Below are 21,660 nucleotides of genomic sequence, written 5' to 3'. Positions count from 1 at the left end.
GAGGACAGAAGTGGAAATCCAATAGATAAAGATATTTACTTTTATTATACGGTGTAGTTGAATACTTGATTCTGATTGGTCAATTTGGACATCTCAGAGTTTGTTAATACTCGATAACACATCGCTGCTAAGCTAAATAATGACCGGTGCTGTAAGGAGGATCAAGGGAGAGAAGAAAAGAGGTTTAAAGACAGAGTGTTGGATGTCAGAGAAACACCAGAAAAAGGCAGACAGGAAGTAAACACTAACTAGGTATTGGAGTTGTTGGTGGGAAATAAACTGTGAACAGACTTGGACAGTTACAGTAAACATCGATCAGTGTTGCCGCCATTTTAAGTTACGTTGTTGTTGTCACAGTTACAACCGTTGATACGCTATGTAACTGATTATATTTTTCTTAACGAAAGCAATTAGTTGATTTTTAAGTAAATAAACTCATTTTCAGTTGATTTTGGGAGTCGAGACGTTCGTTTATTTGGTATTTGGCTGTTTAAAAATATATAAATTGCAAAGTCAACCCAAAAAAAAGGGATAGAATGAACGTGATCTTCAGAAAATCTGTAACATTGCACACATTATTTTGATTTCATTTCACACTTACCTGCACTTTATTACTAAGATCACGCTCTTCTCCTTCTTCTTCTTCTTCAAACAAACCGGAGAGCGATCACACAAATGCATTCAGACAGTTTGGTTTGCACTGTCCAAACATGGAGACTTCTCCACAGAACGTCTAACCCAGGGGCTTTCAAAGTGTGGGAAGGTGAGCCTCCCCTCAGAGAACATAAGAACAGCCGCGCCCCCCCCCCTCCCAATTATTATTGTTGTTGTTGTTGTTGCTGCTATAATGCAGGAGTATTCAATTGCATTTCAAAGAGGTCCAGTAAGAGAAAATATCATTAAAGGCTTTCGTTTTTGAGCACGCCATTTGAAATTACTGCACTGACTGCACCGATTTGATTGGCTGAGTAGTGTCCCCTCCTTAAAACATTAAACAATAACTTTTTTAAACCTTTTAACTTTATGTTTTAAACATACATTTTTGTTATGTTTTAAACACTACATTTTTTACATTTTCAACATCAAGGATAAGTCCTTATATGCTCCCGGTAACACACTGAACGTCAACTTTGCCTCCTTATTACACTCACCCCTACTTTAGTGGGAACAATGAGTCTGCGTCTTTGATGCGCACAGGCGGATGATGCGGGGGGGATGCAATGTAGACAGGAATAAACGCAGNTGTGTGTGTGTGTGTGTGTGTGTGTGTGTGTGTGTGTGTGTGTGTGTGTGTGTGTGTGAGATATGTATGGTTCTAAACAGAACAAGGGCCCGTAGATGGAATAGCTGACTGTTAAGCGGTCACCCATACCTCTCACTTCAATTTTTAGCAAAAGTGTCAATTTAATGATATGAATTAAAAGATTATTACATGTATTAATTCAAAACCAACACAATGTTAGATATTTGTGCAGTCACAAGTCTAAAGTGATTCATAACAGTTGAATGTGGTTCATTACATCGCATTTTATATATATATTTTCGCATCTGTTATTTTGATTACATTGTAATAATACTTTCCACGTTGTGATAAAGATTTTAGCAACATCACAAAGCCCAACATTCATAGCATAACGTCTGCTTTGCATTGAATATATATGCATCCCACATAAAAGTATACTTTTTAGGTAATGAAAGAGAAAAATAAGAGGTTCACTCTCATGATTCGAGTCTACAGATAGAATTAAGAAAACTCCTCTTTCAGGCGTGATTCACTGAGGAGTAGCTGGCACGGAGAACACAGACAGAATTTATTCCGACCTAAAACCCAGCAACAAGCGCTCACTGAGGCCCTGTTCTATGCACCCAGTAAACAGTGTGAAGCTTCAGCTAGGCTTGACTGAGGGAGCAGCTTGTGAGAGGGATCCCACACAGCTGAGCAGCCTTCTGTGGCCCCGGCCGGGTGCTGCAGGGTGGGGGGGGGCGGGTGCTGTCCTTGTAACGGTGCTGCAGGTCCCCAGGCACCATCAGCACTGACTGACAGACCCATACTGCCTCATGCTCGCTTATATTTGCATGCATATCCTATTTATATTCTCTATTTTTAATGCAGCAGAATTCATGCTTGTACTGTTTTTTTTGTCAACTGACCTGAACCTCCTTGAGCTTTAAAAATGTATTTTAGTGTTCCTCAGTCAACTTTTTCCATTACATCAATGGCAAAAAAAATTCATCCTCATACATTTGCATTGAGATAAATGTGTTTACATTTGTTTAAATATCCACATGAAAGGTGATATTATTATTTGAGTAAATAATTGCTTTAAAGAGGAAATATGCTGCACATTTTCAGGTTCATATTTGTATTTAGTGTCTCCATGCTTTAATGTTCAAAAAGCTCTTTATTGTTCTCGTACTGCCTGTGCTGCAGCACCTCTTTTCACCCTCTGTCTGAAACAAGAGCCCAGTCTGCTCTGATTGGTTAGCTGGCTGGCTCAAATGGAGGTGTTTCAGGCTGGGGGGTTGGTTTTCTAAATTGTGCATAAACCCATTACCGTTTGTTTAAATTTAGGCCAATGGACCTTAGACGAATAATCCATTTTCAAAACGGTTTTATTTTTCTATTAAACTTCCCACCCATTAATGGGACTGTCGGTGCAGCCCAGGGAAGACATTTTGCTGCGTCCCTCGAGGCACACAAACAAACCGTGACCTGCCAGTGGGATTGGATCACATTTGCCGAATCAAAGGCTTCACTCTGATTTTATCTCTGTGTTGGTGTTGACAGTCTTGTCTGCCTGCCTTCCTTCTCTGGCTACAGCTAAATGAAACCATACAGGTAGAATAAAACATAAGAGGAAAACGTTTTAGTTAGCATTGTTACTCTACGACGTCATTGCAGTCAAATTATGCACATTTTGAATAAATTGACTTTTTTGTACTTTTGGAAGATAAAAAGCTGACATGCTGCATACTTGAGGTTAAGTGGATGTTTGGAAATCTGTTTGTTTGTTTGCTAGGCTTCATTCAGTACCTCTCAGTGTGTTCACCCACGGTCTTCTGGGGGAGAACAAATACACTTCCATTACTTTATTAATGATGACTATGATACGCTCTGTTATTTTAAAGATTCATGACTAACTATCTTTGTACTTGCACTTCCATAGAAAGGAAACTGTGGATGAACTGTAATTAAGGGAACAGAGATTTTCACTATACAGTCTTCTGGGAAGCATAGATTAAATATGTAATAAGTAAATATATTATGAACTCCATTTAAAGGCAGGATAATGTTTAACAGACTACCCCTTTTCTAAATGATCAGCAGGCCTTTGAACTCTCACATGCCCTGTACACATAATCTGGCAAAAAAACGCCTGTGTGTCTCTGGGTTAGTTAATTGCCAGTTATGCTTTGTAATTAGTAAAACAACAAGCCACTAGACAGATGCATAAACACTTCATTACAAGCCTGAAAAGAAAGTTAAACATTGTGTGTCTGTATCAGCTCTAGCCATCATTAAAAGTATTAAATATTGAAGAAGTTGCGAGAGAAAGGATTAAAAGAAACTTGAATTTAGAGACAGAAGCCTTTACGTATGATGTCTTTAAATCTCTTCTCAAATGTTCAATCAAATCAAACTTGTTGGTGAATGTAGGTCAGAATAATTTGTTCCGTACCGAGCATAATTAGATTCAACTTTTTAATTGGTTAATTAAAAGTATGTATTATTTCTGCAGTCATTGTTTCCGTCTCTGAATTATAGTAATATGTTATTTTCAGTGATTAAACAGACAGTACGTCGTGCCTATCATGTCTCACCCAGACGACACTTCTGCTCTGCACGTTTTACAAAGGGCTGCAAGCTTGAGAAGCATTAAACAGACACATACAGTCATATGACAGCAAGCATATCGTGCTACTCCTTACTAATTGGACATGTACGCCATGTTAATGTTTGTGCAACACAACTCAAACATGATCCAACAGCATAATTTTCTGGAAATGGTTTCAACTCGAAGTTAGCACAATGTTACATCAACTACACACTAAAAAAAACACAGGGACAATTCAGGGAGATATTAGATCACGATTTCTTAACTAGCAATAAAACACAGCTGGGGTTTCTTTAGAAAGCCCAGCTGTGTTTTATGTCTGTCTCACCCCATTAGACAAAACTTCATTTCTATATTATATTATATTGTAGGTCATAAGACTGTTAAACACCTGAACTTTTGAAAGAACATCCATAACATTCATCTGTTTGCAACTTATATATATCAATATTCCAATTACTGTATATAGACTATTCTGCACTTTCTATTATATTTTATCTGTTATTGTGTTGCACTGTTGGAGGAGCCTTTGACCTAAGATTGTCATTGTCATAACTATACTAGCTATACACAAATGACAATAAAAGCCTTGAAACTTGAAACTGATATCATTGATGTATCATAAGAAATGTCCTGCTAACCTTGCTAGCTAACATCCCAAAAGCATGCCCTGTTTTTCTCCGGCAAGAGCACTTAGTTTCAGGGGGAATAGATTTCAGAGGTGTGGTAAGAAGTATTTTTCTGCAGAACAACTCTTACTCAACGCACCGCCCCATGACAGCCCCATGCCCGGAGCTGATTGGGCGTGCATATTGAGCGGGGGTTTCCCTTGTGTTCGCTCCTATAGGCCTATTGGATTTGCTTTTATATTGTTTCAGGCTCCATTTGGTGAATGACGAGGTATTCAACCTCCACTGGTCCTCTAATAGGAAATTTGATGAGTGGAAAGAATGGAGCGAAACAGCTGGTGAACAATAACCATGTGGTACAAATAGTTTGTTATTATTGTTAGCCTGGAACTTGCTTGGGTAAAATGCTGCAAGACCAAAAAACCTTGAGCTTCGTCCGACTCAAACAGCATCCTGTATAATTCCTCGGCAACCACAAATAATTACAGATTTGAGAAGTTGCCGCATTAGTTTTGCTCCGCTGTCCTCTTCCTGTTTTGCTCCCTCACCCGTCTACCCACTTGATGCTACAGATCAATACTTTAAGATCACTCACTGTGTTCACTGAAACGTAACCGAGTATCACACTCCCTGTTGTTCGATGTCAGCTTTAGATTCAAGCGAAAACGGTTTCCTCCCACTTCCCGCAGCGTTGAGTTGGTGTGATTTCAGCAACTGTCGAACCTCCGGCCCTCTGCCTGCCCCTGTGTCCTTCCCCAGGGAAGCAGTTGAACTTCTCAGCGAGCTCATTCAAGCTGAATCATTTCAGCAGTGTAGTGGCGCAACTGAACAGATAGATCCTGAGAATGTTCCATTTAAGGGAATTTATTGATTGAGCGGAGAACGTTGGATGGTTGAAATGGTATTAGGTGAATAGCCTTCCATTTTTCAGCGGCTAATCGTAAAGGTTCCCTATATATTCCACTATGCTTCCCCTTTGGCACTTTCTGGAAAATGAGTCGCTATTCCTTGTTGAAGAGCATAAACCATGACATCCTTTCATATCTTTTATATATTAACATATATCTGATCCATTTTGGCGTTAAATGTGTGCCCCTGATTAATTGCATTAGCATTTTATAACATGGCCTATGTGGATTTTAATGTAAGAAAGAGATGATAACCATATTGCATTGTTTCTAATATGGATTTATTTTTAGAAAAAACATTGAGCATGTCATTTTACAATAAAAAAAAAAACAATAAAACATCCTGTATATGATAAACATATAAATATATACCTTGAATAGTACACTTTACAATAGCTGCGTTGTCATACTACACAATGGACTGAATGTGAGCCATTGGGCAGCAGAGTGAGCACTGCAGTAATGGTGAGGTTTTTTATCAAAAGTGTATGGTGGTATTGTACTCGGTAGAAAAACATTTAACTATGGTACGGTTTACAGATGTAAGACTGTATGTCCATGTGTGCAATTATTCACATTCATACAGTATGAATTGTGGCGCAGTGGGGTGTTATGCCGATACAAATTGCTGTACTCGGTAGAGAGCCAATTTGAAGGTATTATTTCAGATAAAGCAATAGAAAAATTGGCAGGTAAAAAAATCCACCGCACTATTCTGCAGGAATTGCCAACAAAAAAGCCAACAGAACTGCTTTACAGTAAATGATCAATTCAGGTCTTTTTTTAGTGGTGGAGGATACGCCGCAGTGTGTATCAGGAGGGTGGCTGGGGTAGAACAGGGCGCGCATTGAAATGAGGTTAATTGGCCACCACTGGTCCCCCCCACCACATTTTGACCATGATAGGTAATTGGCCTGTTGATTTGAATGAAGAAAGTGCATGTTACTCAGTGCGAGAAGCCTTTAAATTTAGAGGAGACGCTTTTTAAATTGTAGTCCTATGTGCAGAGCAGCTGACCCCGGGCCACACACACCAACCGCTCTCTATACTTTATTAGATTGATATTATTTATTTACTTTAGGAGTCAGCGTTATACAAGTACCATTGATTCAGTAGGGTGAGCAATGCTGTGTATAAATATGGAGATTCTTATTTGTGATTTTTCACAAGCCTCACATTATACATAATAGTCAATGACTCTCTGACAGACATTAGTTTAAGCTGGAAAAACATTGAAAGGTTAGAGAAAGTTCACTTTTTTTCTTCCTATTCTGCTAAAAAATACACGTCATTACAGGGTTACTGCGAGATTGATTTTCTATAAGAGTCTGAATGTTAGTATAGAGTTATCACATTCCCATGACATGCAACTGTTTAAACTCAAGATGTGTGCAGCATCAGGTTCACGGTTTTTTAACAAGTGCAGGGAAATAACCAGACTATACAGCAGCTTCTCAAAAGTCCCTTTGGAAAACAGGCCATTGTATGTTTCATCTGCCCTGTGTGTGCTAGCCTAATAGTCCCTGAGATATTCTGAGTGCTACAGAAATTGATGTAAGAAAAGAAACAAAAATAAAAATGAGTGGGTGATGCCTACCGGAAACATGGGGGATTTCAAAGATAAAAAAACAAAACGGATACAGAGGAATAAATGGCACAAACAAATCACTGCAAGTAGATTCAATCAGTAGTTGAGGCTGCTGGTGATCTACGCTTTCCCTTGTTTGGTAATTAGATCTTATTTATTTTGTTATTAAGTTGTAGGCTCTGCATTATTCAAAATGTACATTTGCTGACTCCATGCCAGTCTTGTGGCTATGTTAACAGAAATGTTAGAATTGAATATAATATATGGTGTGAGTTTTTAGGGAGGCGTGTGGCGCAGTGGGTTGTGCGTTGGTGTTGGGATCAGGGGGTCACGGGTTCAAACCCCACTGCAGTCAGCATGTCGTTCACCCCAAACTGCTCCTGTGGGGATTGTCCACAGTATTGAGTATGTAATTCGCTTTGGATAAAAGCGTCTAACAAGTGACATGTAATTGTATTTATATATATTTTTTATTTATATATTTATTTATATATATTATATTAATAATTGTACTAAAGTAGGGCCTGTTTCATGTGATGTCAGCTCGTTGCGACTGAAATAAACTTGACCTTATGCTTTCCAGCGAGGCAACATCAGTGTCTATCGATATGGTAGGCCATACTGTATCTCTGTTTTATGTATTCCTCACATATTATAACTATTATTCATCATCATCACCCACGTGGATATATCTGCTCCCACATAATGGTAAAATGATGAGCCCAAGTTACTCTTAATGAGCGTCTCAATGGGAGTTGTTGCAAAAATAGTTCATCATGTGGCGAGGTTATGAAGCTTAAAGCACCACATGCCTCCTTGTCTTTTTACATATAATCATACTAATGTGTTGTTTGTCTGAGTCAAAGCGAGCTGAACTCAGGCACGTATTGTATATACAACTGCGACAGGTTCTGAGATTCATTTCACGCACCGCACCTGACCCTGGCAAATTGCAATTCATCCTATGAAGAGGGTGTCAGTTTTTTATGACCTTCCAGGATACAGCAATTCCCATGATAAACCCGTCTATCAGAAGGGGTTTCTCCCAGCCTGGAGCCTTCGAATACTTTGAGGATAAAACTTTGATTTATTTGCTGTGATGCACTCTCTGTTGCGACATCTACTTTTAGCAAAAAAACCTGGCTGTGGCAGTCCCTCATCAGCAGGAGGCCCAATTGAGGCTGTAATTCCCTGGAGACTCAAACTCATATTTTATATCTCTCTGTGGCAGAGATGAAATCGGGCCAAACTTGCATGAAATACTTCTGCTGCTAGTTGAGAAAGACCTATAAATGAAAGAGAGCATGGTGTAACGTACCATAAAACATATTTATTGCTCTTAGACAAATTAGCTCTTTTTATGGTTCAATGCAAACCCCAGAGCTTTTTCTTGATATAGTATTTCGAGCTAATTTGTATTTTTATACATATGGAGTGGATCAACCTCTTATGTAAACCTCTACAGTATCTGTATTTCCTTTTCTCTTTGATGAGGATGACTTTGTGAATGTCAAGAGCAGAAAGCTCAACATTCAAAGTATACACACTGCATTTTCAATCAAACATGTTGTGAGTTTGATCAGATGTGTGATGTGTGGCTTGGAATATGGTTGGCTTTATTCACAACTAAGTAAATTGGAAGTCGACTAACACTGACTTACAATTTGTTGTTGGGAGGATAGACTAACGCGCTATGTATTTGGCTCAGTGGATAGTGTGCTGGACTTCGAATCAGAGTCCCACTGCAGTCAGCATGTCGTTGTGTCCCTGGGCAAGACACTTCACCCCAAATTGCTCCTGTGGGGATTTTCCACAGTACTGAATGTATGTACCGGTAAATCGCTTTGGATAAAAGCGAATGACATGTAATAATGTAATGTTGACGTTTCACCAAAAAGAATCATCCAAAAGCACTTATAGATATTTGGTATCCCATAGATCTGCTCTTTGTATAAACAGTCACAGGTTTGAATACCCTACATTTAGGATTTCGACATGCTACTGTTTTCATTTTTCCTGAAAAAAATATATAATTAAACTTAAAAAAAAAAAAATACATTTTAATAAATAAATAAAATTAAAGAAATATAAAAAGAACTAGGAAAAGCACTCATACCTTTCTTGGAAATAAATCATTCAGAATGAAAAAGCTTTAAACTTGACCTAACGAAGAGGAGACAGACCTATAGTATAGTATCGAGGCATCCTTGAGAACGACAGTGTTGTTCCACTCTTTCGTGCAAATTGGTTGTAACAGATTACAGCTGCTGATTTTGTTTTTGATCACTTAATTGGATCACACAACGGTATAGCTCTTTTATGTTTTTTTAATGGGTTTTGGACAGCAGTGGAGTTCTTTGGCACGGAGGCATGAGCTGTATAGTCTCTGGCTACAGAGACAGCACTTGTCTGTAGAGCAAATTCATTATTGGCTCTGCTCTCTTTAGGGAAATTGTTGTTAATAGTGAAAAGATAAAAATAAATGCCACCATCATCCGTTGAATACAAATGATGTCTCCTGGAATAGGTTGTGTTAAACCACACGGTTGGTCACCGGCTGTAGTTTTTAGCCTTTATAAATGGTAACAATGAGCCAGGGGAGGTTCCCATGTTGTTTGTGTCCTGAGGTCTGTGAGGCGCACTATCTTTTGTTATAAAGTATTGAATGTGGTGTTGGTTTGTTTCTAACACAGACCTCTTCCTTTCTATCACCCCCAGCCTCTGGCCTGCATGTGTTGTTTAGCTGTAATGTCTTAGCTTGATCCCAGGAAGCGCAGAGGGCTCAAGGGGCTCAACATCACTGAAGTTAGTGAGACCATGGACTGAACCAAAACATATGTGGGGGTGCTTACGAATCAGAAGGTGTTCCACCAGCTTTTGGAAATCCCTCTGTTTCCCTTTTTTGCGTGGATGCTAAGACATGAGGTGGGGCGCCAGGATTTAGATGTTTCTCGGCTTAGGCATCGTGTTTCTGGACTCCATAGGCTGTAGCTGCCATCTTAATGCAATCTAAATTAGAACCACTGCTAATAACCCCTACCATATTTCCCTCTTGACCATTTTAACTATTTGTCACATTTTCTAGTTCACTTCCATGTCTTTTATAATGACTGTAGAATAACACATTCTTCTTTTATGTCTTAGGATGTTGGGAGGCTGAGCAGAATGGAGGCTGTACCTAAGCTGTGTGCTTAGCTAACCCATGGAGAACTGACAGGAACAGCGCTGGATGGAGGCCAAGACACTGGATGGCGACGACGAGGAAGCACACTGTTTTGTGGATCACTTGTGTTGTTGGTTCTCTTTCTCTGCCGATCCAAAGTAGATGCAAAGTGTTGTCAGATGTGCCTCATTTGTTCAGTCTGTCACGTGTCCCCCATGGAGAGATGGCAACAAAAATCAATATAGACAGTCAAGGCTAAAGAAACACATTCACTGCATGTGGGATTTGCAGTCCTGTATCTGCTAAGTTTTTTTGGTGGTTAGCTAAGAAGTGTAAACACTAGATAACGTTATCTTCTCACAGCTCTGTTGGATTTTGTATGAATTATAGACCACAGGGGAGCCAGTAGGTGTAGATAGTAACCACAATGGGCAGGTGTAGAGACGAGGCTTCCTGGTTACTGTTGTTAGCCGGGTTGGTGCTAACAGCAAAAGCTTTGGAGTACGAGGGTGTTCCTGGGCAGTGGACCCGCTATGGCCAGTGGGATGCCAAGGCGACAGGTGAGCTGAGCTTTATCCTCAAAACCAACATCAGCAAAGCCCTGGTTCTCTATCTGGATGATGGCGGGAACTGCGACTTCCTGGAGCTTCTCATCGCAGACGGGAGGGTCCACATGCGCTTCACCATCCATTGTGCCGAGCCGGCTTCCCTGCACACCGAGACGAGAATCAACGACCTGCGCTGGCACAGAGTCCTCCTCTCCCGTAACCACAGAGAGACCCGGCTGGTGGTGGACAACGAGGAGAAAGTGGCTGAGGTGAAGTCCAAGAGAAAAGAGATGGTGGTGGTCAGCGACCTGTACGTGGGGGGGATCTCCCCCGATGTACGTCTGTCCGCGCTGACGTCCAGCACGGTTAAGTACGAGCCGCCATTCCACGGCCTTATAGCCAATCTGAAACTAGGGGAGGCGCTACCGTTACTTCTGGATGGCCAAGCTGTCCATAGTGATTTGGAGTACATATGTGCCATACACTCTCCATGCAACAAAGGTGTGTGCTCCGTCAGCCAAGGAGAGGTCCTCTGTGACTGTATCAACACCAGCTCCAGGGGAAGGTACTGCCATGAAGGTAAGAAGAACATCCTTCTTTTTGTATTAGAATATATTTCAAGCATGACGGTACGTCCACACAGCAGCTTTAAAAAAATCTTCCAACGCTTCTCTGCCCATTGACTTTGAATGGGGGTGACGTCACTTTGCCTCGCTTTTCGCCGAACTGCATTGTGGGGAAGCAAAGCGAAGATTTCCAGGATTTTCAGGATTTTCAGGATTCAAAAGTTGAGCAATGTTCAACTTTTGAAGCTGAGCTGGAAGCGTCAGCCAATCAAATCCCGTTTATGCAAATCTGACAGTACAAGCGCTAGCCAATCAAACCGCGTGCAAGCTGGGAGAGCCGTACCGTGGACGTACCGTGAGTTTATTAGTATTTTGTGTTGTTTGATCTGGGGACAGACATGTAATGTGTGGTTTTTTATGAATATTAACCACCTTATTACATTATCTTGTGTTCTGGTCAACTTTTGCACCTTTTTTTATTCAATTCAAGGCTTTTATTGTCATTTGTACATAGCTACAGTGTAGTCATGACAATGAAAAGCTTAGGTCACAGGCCTGTGTAACACAATAAAACAGATAGTGCAAGTAAATAAAATAAAATAGAATATAATAGAGATAGTGTAGAATAGTCTACAAGTAATTGGAATATTGATATATATATAAGTTGCAAACAGATGAATGTTATGGATGTTCTTTTAAAAGCACATCCATAACACATTGTGATTTCCCTTCATGATTTGACCTTCGTTTGAACATGTACTTTTGCAACTGAAAACGTTTGGCCTTATGATAAGCATAGCTTTCAAATGGTTAAATCCCTTATTAACATCACCTTCTAAGTATACTGTATGGTCTAAAACACTCATTAGGCTCTGGAAAATAATCAATAAATCCCACTTTAAAGCAATCCAGGTCAAAGTGTACCGCAGCAGTACTTAAAGGCTGCTTGGATGTGCCAGTCCGGCTCTCAGCAATTATATTGACAAGTAAAACACGATAAAAGCTTCCTAATGTGTGAAATGTTTGCATGTTTTCAATAGAGATCCATTCAACAGGCCACAACATGGGTGAGGACAGTAAATTAGCATTTACAAATAATCTTTGGAACTTGCATATACATGAGAAAAATGGAAATTAGTGATTTGTCAAAGATGTTTTCCTCTTGGCCAAAACCTCTTATAATAATACACGTTTATCTTGGTTATTCTACAGTGTTTTTCCACAAGGTCAGGGGTCACAGGAGGTGCAAAAGGCAAAGGAGGGTCCTTGCATGATTTATAAAAATAGACAAGCAAACTGCAAACCTTTTTGTTGCATGTATTAGAGCACCTTATTAACTAACTCTACAACTAAGTACATCATTATATTAACCACAAATACAGTATTTAATCACAACCTACGATTAAGTATGTAGGTTAAGTACAAGAATTAGCTTTCCGACTGTTGAAAGACATCAATCTGCCTCTGGACTGTGACTATATGTGATTATATATCCGATCAAATACCACTTATACTTTCTAATGGTCGAACAAAGGACCAAACTTTCAGGCTCTGGCTGATTCTCATGTCTGTCTTCATGCATGTCTTGGCATGGATGGAAGCAGCAAGGTTTAGCAAAACATCATTAAACATGTCTGTTGTTTTGATTCTCCTGCAGCTGTCCAGAAAGAAGTAGAAGGTAAGACAATGTATTTCATAACGAGCATAATGATGAGCATAATTAGTTTTTCATGATGCTCTTATTTGCAAAGGCTATTACCCGCAGCCTCAGTGTGTGAGAGTGTGTTGGCTTATTATCAGGTTGTTATTGTTGGTTTGGACTGCAGTTCTGACATCCAACAAATTAAGCTGAAAGGAGATATACTATCGCTGGTCACAAGGTCACAATGGGAAAAGCACTTAATGTGCTGAATGCTCATTGTATATATAAACATTTGCTCAAGGTGACTGGAGAGGTCTCTTCAGTACGTGGGTGTTCAATAGGGGGAGCATTCATATACTGCATCGCAAAAAAAATGACTGTACAGACATGCTTTGTTTTATTATTTATAGCCTCTGTATTTTTCCTTTCTCTGAAGAGCATATCTTCCAAACTGCTGTTTAATCTTAGGTTTCTCTAAATCATCATGCCTTTATGATTAAAGTTCAATATGTGGATTGAACTTAAACATGATGGCGAAATGTGACAGGTAACTGAGACGAATTATAATATGAATTGCACAATGATGAGGAATTTTCATTGGTGCATTTTTTTAAGAGGAAAATACACACTTCCCTCGTTATTCGCAGATTTTTACCGGACATGGTTAAACTTGGGTTGCTTAATGAGGTGCACATACTGAACCTGAGATGAAGATTGAAGGCGAGGAGGGACATTTGTTTAGTCGGCATCAGAAGGAAGCATCCATCTCCCCATTAAGGACTGCTGGTTGTGGTGAAAGGGCAGCCAACAGGCTCAGGAGACCAGCCAGTGTGCACTGAACCACTGCACATTATAAATCACTGTGACTGACTCAAAATGCACCAACCCATGCACACCTGCTCTCCAAAATCCTGCATTTGGCGTGCAACAGCAAAATCGAACAAAACTGCAAAGATGTTATTGTCTTCATGCGTTGTGGGTTCTCAAAGTGCAGTAAAGTAAAAAGTCACTCGGGTAGAATAGCTTCTATTTCAACAAACAAAACGATTAAACAGATGATATATTATTATTTTTTAAGAGGATACATGTTTTGGTATAGATTCTGTTTTTAAAGCAGCACGTAACTAAGACTTAGTGACTGGGGTATATGGCTGTACGCTTCAGTAACAGTTAATAGGTTTCATCGCGGCACTATTTCCAAACACAAGCATTAATCATTCTTAATAAGACCAAAGATGGCGCGGGGCTGCTCACAGGAAAAAGGCATGCGTTATTAAATGACATTCTGCAAAGAGAGCACATCACAATGTTTATTGGATTAAAGCTTGCCATGGAGACAATCCCCAATGCACAATGCACGAAAACAACAATGACAACAGCAAAATCACCAGATGCCTTATTTTCTAGCCTTCATACAACTCCATGCGCTATCCCGCAGCAAGTCTTTGATGTCCTTGCAGCAACGGGAGTAAACAAATCCATGCATTAGCTCCTCTCCCCAGGGGTGGCAAACGTGGTAACCCATATGCTATATTTGGTTTTGGCGGTGGGTTTTAAGTGGTCCAGGAATTATCTTTATTTATCTGAGGAACTGCTTTGAGGCAGATAAACCTTGGGAACAGCAGGTGAGTCTTCGGAGTTGTTCATCTACAGTATGCAGCACATGGGCTCCCGCTGATCTGTGCGGACAAAGGCCATGGCAGGGCATGCTCTATTGCCGAAAGAGTGCAGCATCCTCTGATGTTCTGTGTGCAAAAAAAAAAAAAAACAGGTCTGTGAAAGAGAGATAAGGACAGCCACCTCAAATACAGAGGAAAGAAAAATATTTCCAATACGTAAGAAAAACCTTCCACACGTGTCAAGTGCTAACACATTGTCATTGTTTAGCTTTGCCTTCAAATTTTAATGTGTAAGCACACAGTGATGACTCACTACTACAGGCACGACAAAGAAGGTATAGAAATCTCGTTAAACGGGACACAGTTGTTCCTGGTGGGCTCGCATCTTTCAGCTGCAGTGACCTTGGTCTAATCCCTCATTACAACTGGCTGTGTTATACTGTACTTTTCACAGAAAAACACATTTGGCAAATCCTAATCCTCGAGCAATGGCTCTTTCTTCTCAGATGCTCATTAATTAACGTCGTAATAATGACTGAGAGGTCCTTCAACATCTGCATGTTTGTTATTTTTTCTCTGCTATATTTGTTTAATACAAGTTAATTAAATTACAGGAAATTTAGTATTTCCAAACGTTCATAATGTTACATGCAGTTACAAAAACAAGATGCATTGAGCTTTTTAAGTGCTATAAACCAGTGAAGAGGGCAGAAGAAGGCTAGGAGGTTAAAATGTCAACAACATATCAGGCGGAAACATATATTCAATAAATAATTTATAATGCGAGGTTTCCTTTAAATTAAACATCTGACTTGAGTCGTGATCAATCCAGACCACGGTAAATAATAATAACATAATATATTAATATAAGGAGTAAAAACGTTCTCAGCTGAATGCTAAATAAGTCCAAAGAAAGGTATAACATTTAAAAGAAATGTAGCTTCCATCGCTGGGTTATACATTTCCGTCTGCCCTTAAACTTGCTTATACTCTTAGGGTTGCCTCTTATCTATAAATAACAAAATGCTAGATTACTGGTAGGGATGGCGGTTTATTTTCACACAGGCTTTCCCTTCCATCGGGGCTCTACAGGTCTAGCCGGTTATCTCTGCATTGCCGCACAGAGATTTAGATGGAGGGCTCAGCCAAGTAGGATCAGCATATTCAATGGTTGGCTGCCCATATCGAAGGGCATCGAGAGCACCACTCCCCATCCACTTTTCTTCAACTCACAGCTCGATGGTTGAGTTAGACTTTTCTAGCTGAGGCACTTCTTATGTGCTGCCCATCGTGGCCTGTTGGTTACCAGCACCAGACTCCTTAAACGTGGGGTATGTCATTTTGGAGAAACCAGCTCGAGTGCGCTAGAATTTGAAATTACACAACCACTTCCTTACAGAGCCCCTCCTCCAACACAACACACACGAACAAATTTTTTTATGGATTTGTTGTCAAAGCACTTCAGATATTCATTGCTATCGGGACGTTAAGAGCATTCCATGTAATATAACAAAAAGGTGTATCTCGAGCCGGTTTCTCAAACTCACCTACCCCACCTTTAAGTCAAAAAGCCTGGGTTAGTTTTCCTCGCCCTCGGACTGTTATCATAGCAGAAATCACCTGAGTCATGATTAGATAGACTGGGCATGACTAAGCAATGGCCTGTGGCTTCGTGCCTGCTGCTTATTAGTTGATGAACAGGAAGTCTAGCCCTCCACATCCCTGCATTGAAAAGGACAAAGAAATGGAATAAAGAATAGAAAATAGACAGATTCCTCCTGCTGTGTCAGAATGGGGTGTTGCTGGGAGAGTCTGTCACTTTTAATGATCATCAAGCTCCCCTTTTTGCCCCTGGTTGCCATGTCATAATTCCACCGAGCAGACAATACAGACACCATCTTAGTATGTCGTGTACGAATCACCTGAAAGGTATCGCTGATTATGCCTTGATTGAACATACGTTGGCTCGTCATGTAGCATGCAGAGCCACGGTGGGGGGGTGCCAACAGCAGCTCGTTGTCTGCTGCGTAGACAGGGCTGTGGTTAAATCCTGTCTAAGCAGAGGCTCAGTCACTGGCTTTTCAATGACACACTGTATCAAAAGCCTACGTGTTGGCAGGCAAGGACCCTCCCAGGGGTAATCATGTCCATTTCTCACCAAGAGCGGCAGCATGGACAGCCTTGCTCAGTGGAGCATGCTAGAGAGGTATAGCCCCACCTGCCCCCACGCAAGATTTTACCTAATGACTGACTGGGACTTGAACTGTGAGCGAGTTGCTGATGCACTGGAGAGAGCTGTTAGTGTTGGCTGGCACAGGGGACTCAGGTACCCGGCACTCAGCAGAAGTGTTGCATTGTGTTATCCCCTTCTCCTCTTTTGGCAATAGTAAAGGTACGCTTATAATTGCTGGCTGAGGTATTGAGAGGTGTGTACGTGGCTGTGCTTAGCAGACTGAGTGAGGGACTGGTGGTGGTGGACACAAAACCTCAATCAAATTTGGCTTTGATCGCCGCAGTGTGTGCAGTGCGACCAGATGGACTTTTATACACCATCACCTGCAAAGGCTCAGCAATATCCGGAGATTGATAGGCTGCGGTGTAATTGCAGTTTGCTGTGTCCATAGATTTAATATAGCTTTTCTTTTTCTTCCCTGTATGAGCAATGAGCATTGCAATACAGTCCAGGGAAGTACTATGTTACATTTGGTTTGTGGTACCCTGTCTGTGTTAGTTTGTAAGAGTAGTAATTCCTCCATTTTACTACTCTTTTTTTATTATGTTATCAGATGATTTAATGGGCGTTATCAGCGGTTACGGCTATATGTCTAATGTGTCAGACAACCCAAACCGCACCTAATGCTTTGCAAAAGTGATACGTAATGTTTTGTAAGCAGACAAAAACACTTGTCAACAAAACGACCTGGTTAGATTCAGAAAAACATCTATCCATGTTTCTATAATGAAAGTGAGGTTTAATGTCTAACACAAAGACTCATTAGCTTCACATGGGACACCGGTCTCCTGGGTGAAAGTACATATACATGTTCTCCTTTTACTACATCCCGTAACTTTGCCTTTCTTCTTGTAATGACTAATATTGCGAGAGGTCTATGTCGCCTTCTTGTGTTTCTTCTTTGGGTAATCGGCCATGTGAATAGAGGATCGACCTTTCTAGTGGGCACCTGCTGACCCACATATATGATGCCACTGATAACGCCAATTTCATCTGCGATTTTAATCAGCTTCTTGTCTCGGCTGGTTGCTTTACGATACTTTAAAATCAGTGAGGCTTTAATGCATTTTGAATTTGCAGCGCCATTCTCCTGTTTCCCCCTATTTTTTCAGAGTGAACTTGTAAAGTGTGGCAGATCGTTAGCGGCTGACCTCTTACATGGTGGTTGTTATATCAGTGTTCCACCACCTAAACCTAGCGAGCCCCATTAGATGGTAAATCCTGTGTGAAACACTGATGTTGGCTGAAGATTTATTGGATAAGGAATGGTGTCACATCTGCCCTTTTATAAAACGCTGCCATTTGAATGTTAAATAGGATCAAATGGATTGGCAGGCCGCCATGTCAGCGCGTAGAGATGAGACGCCTATGGAGCCCTGTTGGAGATCATAGAAGTAGTGTTACCAAGTGTAATATTTAAACGTCATTATAAAAGTAGGATTTATCTGATACATCTCGAACACTGTCTGCATCAAGTAAACATACAGTATGTGTTCCATTTAGAAAAAAGCATCTGTGTGAGCAACTACCTGTAAGGGTTGCACCGATCAAGATGTTTTTTTCTCTCCTTGCCTTCCCTCTCCTCCCTTTTGAGATGTTTGTCTGTTTTTAGTTTATTTCCCCTTTTATATTTTAGTTTGAACTTTGACATCCGTACCTGCCCCCAGGATGTCTGTCACAAACTGCAGTCCAACATTGTGACAATGCTTTTGTTCTCCCAAACCTCTTTATGAACTTCCTGTTTTCGTATCCTTTTTCTGTTCTTTCCCTCAAGGTCTGGCGCACATGATGTTAAACCGCCAAGGTATGGGGTCTATTGGTTTTGCTTTTCCTTCCCAGCCACCTGATCACAACATTCCCCTTCCCCTGAAATCATTTCAGTTAACTGTGCTGCACTAATATTTCCTCTCCTCTTTTTTCATATACTTGCCTATTCGTTTTTTGCTTCCTGTCATGTTTTACTCACTACTCACTCAATCTGTGTCCGTCAAACCCTTGTCCTGACCACTGACTGAGCTTCTGGAACATCATCTTTGACCTCTACAGTTTTTCGCCAAGGTAATCCATCTATGCTCATAGCATCTCTTCGGTTTGGTTTCATGGTGTTTTCCTTCAAAGGAAAGAAACAGGTTTAAAAGAAAAAAGGGTATTACATGCAAAAGGTGTCTCAGATGTGCACGAGAGCGGCTAATGACGCTTCCTGTTTAAATAAACACTCAAAAGATATATATTTTTTGGCCTTCTAGAAATAGTTGTATGCAGAATTAGGATTTTCATCAAGTTAAAATATAGTACTTATTTCCAAATGTGCTTTAATTTATGATCATTGATCAGTGGGTTGCAAATAACATTCCCTTCAAATGATTTCTACATCGCAGTTATGGTAATGTGTTTCATATTTACAAAAGTACCGATTTAAAATGACTGATGGAAGAAAGTGTTTGAGCACAGTAGGTGGTTTCTGCCAGTAAAATATTAAGAGCCTGCAAGAGACACTACTCTGATGTTCAATTTGGGTTCAAGAAGAAATAAAATATATCAATTGCAAACTCTCTTAACGGTTTTTAACTCAAGTACAGAATACATTCATTGATAATCGTTGTAGAATTAAGGTTCTAAGAAGTAAGTACAAACATTGGAAGAAAGACATGTATTCATTGCAACATTAGGAGCAATTTCAGCATTAGAGAAAGTTGTCATTTTGAATGAATGATACGGGTGGCACAGATCTACGTGAAATCTGCTGTGTTTATTTTTTGTGTTTTCTGCCACGTTTTGTGAGATTCAGACAAAAGTCACCATCCTGTCTCCATGGCAATCAGTGTTGTCTCTAATCATAGAGGCTTGGCTCTCACTGAGAGTATAATACACTGCTTGATTTCGCCTTTTCCTCATCAGCTAAATTATATGTAGATATGACATTTCTCCTTGATACAATTTTGAGAAATTAACCCTCTAAAAACGACTAAGCTTCGTTGTTTGGTTATCGTTCAATGCTCCTTTTATTAGGGACATTTTTACAGGATCGTCGAAGGAATATACATTTGATTCTGATTTCCTTCTTCGGAACCAAATATCCATAGATACTATTATAAGTACCCTGCGGATTTAAGAGGAAATAGCTCTTATGTTTGAATAACATTGTTCCCACTCACACTATTGAACAAATGAAGTGAAGATGAGAAGAGTGTGAGGCCGTACCCTGGGTGTTCTCATATAGATGTTCTGGCGTTGAGCTGATAACGCTAATATTGACGTCTTTTATAGTAGATGAAAAGGCTTAAGAGAATACTTCCGTGTGATTACATCCGTTTTTCACCCCACTATAGATGGTGGAGCTTGAGGCTATACTTGACTGTGACATTATTGATTAATGTCTGGATTCTTTGGTTCCCCGCTTTGGGACAAAGTTGTTCATGGACAGAAGCAGTAATCAGTCTTTACAAGGCCAAAAGATAATTTTCAATTTAAGCTACTGCTTTAACTGACAAGTATGCAGAGATAAGAATGTAGTTGGATTTACTGTATGCTGCTGGTACTGCCTCAATGATGATGTCTGCTACAGTAGAGTAACAATGCTGTGTACAATATGTAGTAACTCATATAGAAAGTGAGTCCCAAAGGCCAAACACAGTGTGATCTGTCATGAAATTAGAGCCAACATGTAATTGCTCCATTTCATGCATCAATAAGGAGAAGTTGGTAATTGATTGTTAATCAAAGATTCTTAGAAATAAGCCTGCGAGGCGAAGCTCATCAACGATTAGTTACAATGGGAAGTGCATCTGACTTCATGGGATATACATGAAGCATTCAATTTGTATTCAGCCATTTAATCCTTTGACAGACATGTATTATTAACTTCGACAATGTCCTAGCCTTAGACTGGGGCACACTCAAGGGAGTAGTTTGATTTGATTTGAATTCATTTGGCCACAGATGCCCAGTTTTGAGAAGGAATTAAAAGCTTTTCGCAGACTTGGGAAAGTGGTTCAGCCCCAGATCGCTTCTTCTAGTGTGTACACACAGATGTACAGTAAATAGTGGGTTTACTGAGGCACAGGTGTAGCTCAATGAACACCTCGAGAGCTTATGCACGCCCCTGCCTCCAGATCAATAGTGAACTGCTGCCCCTCTATCCCCATGCTCACTGCCTGACTTATGTTTGGGTGCAAACAGCCGTCAACTTTCACCTCCGCCCCTGAGCAGGAGATGAAGTCTGCAACTGCCATCTGCGCCCCGGGCTATTAGACCACTTTGAAATTAATCATGTGCAAAGCTTCATATTAATGAGCAATCCACATGTTGACATTTTCATGTGGTGCGGCCACTGCAGCATGGTGTAATTGCGGCGGAGAGTGGAACAGGTGGGCTAATGGGAAGAAGTAGCAGATCATTTCTTCCCACCTGATGGCAAGACCCTCTTCCTCCACAGTGTTTGATGTGAATCTTACTGTGACAGTAAGCAGCTAATGTGTAGCTCAGGGCAGTCCCTTTAAAGATGATCCTTTATGATCAGGGGCATGGGGGCAACGCTGGCTTCTATTAGCTATTTCAATGTTAACGTTGCACCCAGGATGTTGTAGCTCCCTTCATATTTTCTTGGATTGGCCGTGAGCAGCGCCCCGAGGACTGAGCAATATTCATTTCCTGAATTTAGGGAGGGGGTTGCCAGTAAGTAGGAGATTGGATGATGTATAGTGAGATGGAGCCAGTGAGCGAAGGAGGGCTAGCAGAAAGCAGTTAGATCTGGCATTGAGTAGAGAAGATACACATGATGTTGTTAGCATATTCTGCTGAGCCTTCTTTTTCTGTCTATACAGGCATGCGTTTGCAAGGAGAGATATTTTTGCCCAAATGTCTTAAAGCAGCCAAGGTAGCAGGTTGATGGCTCTGCTCCCGCTCAGATGCAGTATGCCCTAAAGTGT

At 40.5% G+C, this 21,660-nt stretch overlaps 1 protein-coding gene across 1 annotated transcript in view; it reads left to right on the top strand.

The window, feature by feature from the left end:
- LOC104961753 (neurexin-2-like) overlaps positions 1-21,660 on the top strand; it is a 66,298-nt gene that overhangs the window by 10,225 nt on the left and 34,413 nt on the right. Inside the window, exons 2-5 of the mRNA XM_010790091.1 lie at positions 10,106-11,251; positions 12,896-12,916; positions 18,507-18,536; positions 18,779-18,790. Coding sequence (XP_010788393.1) covers positions 10,552-11,251; positions 12,896-12,916; positions 18,507-18,536; positions 18,779-18,790 — 763 coding nt within the window. The 5' untranslated portion in view covers positions 10,106-10,551. The remainder of the gene's footprint in view (positions 1-10,105; positions 11,252-12,895; positions 12,917-18,506; positions 18,537-18,778; positions 18,791-21,660) is intronic.

Source organism: Notothenia coriiceps, unplaced genomic scaffold (genome assembly GCF_000735185.1).
Source record: "Notothenia coriiceps isolate Sejong01 unplaced genomic scaffold, NC01 NC01_scaffold00033697, whole genome shotgun sequence".
NCBI lineage: Eukaryota > Metazoa > Chordata > Actinopteri > Perciformes > Nototheniidae > Notothenia > Notothenia coriiceps.
Note: the sequence above shows the minus strand (reverse complement) of the source record. Positions and strands in the feature narration are given on the sequence as shown.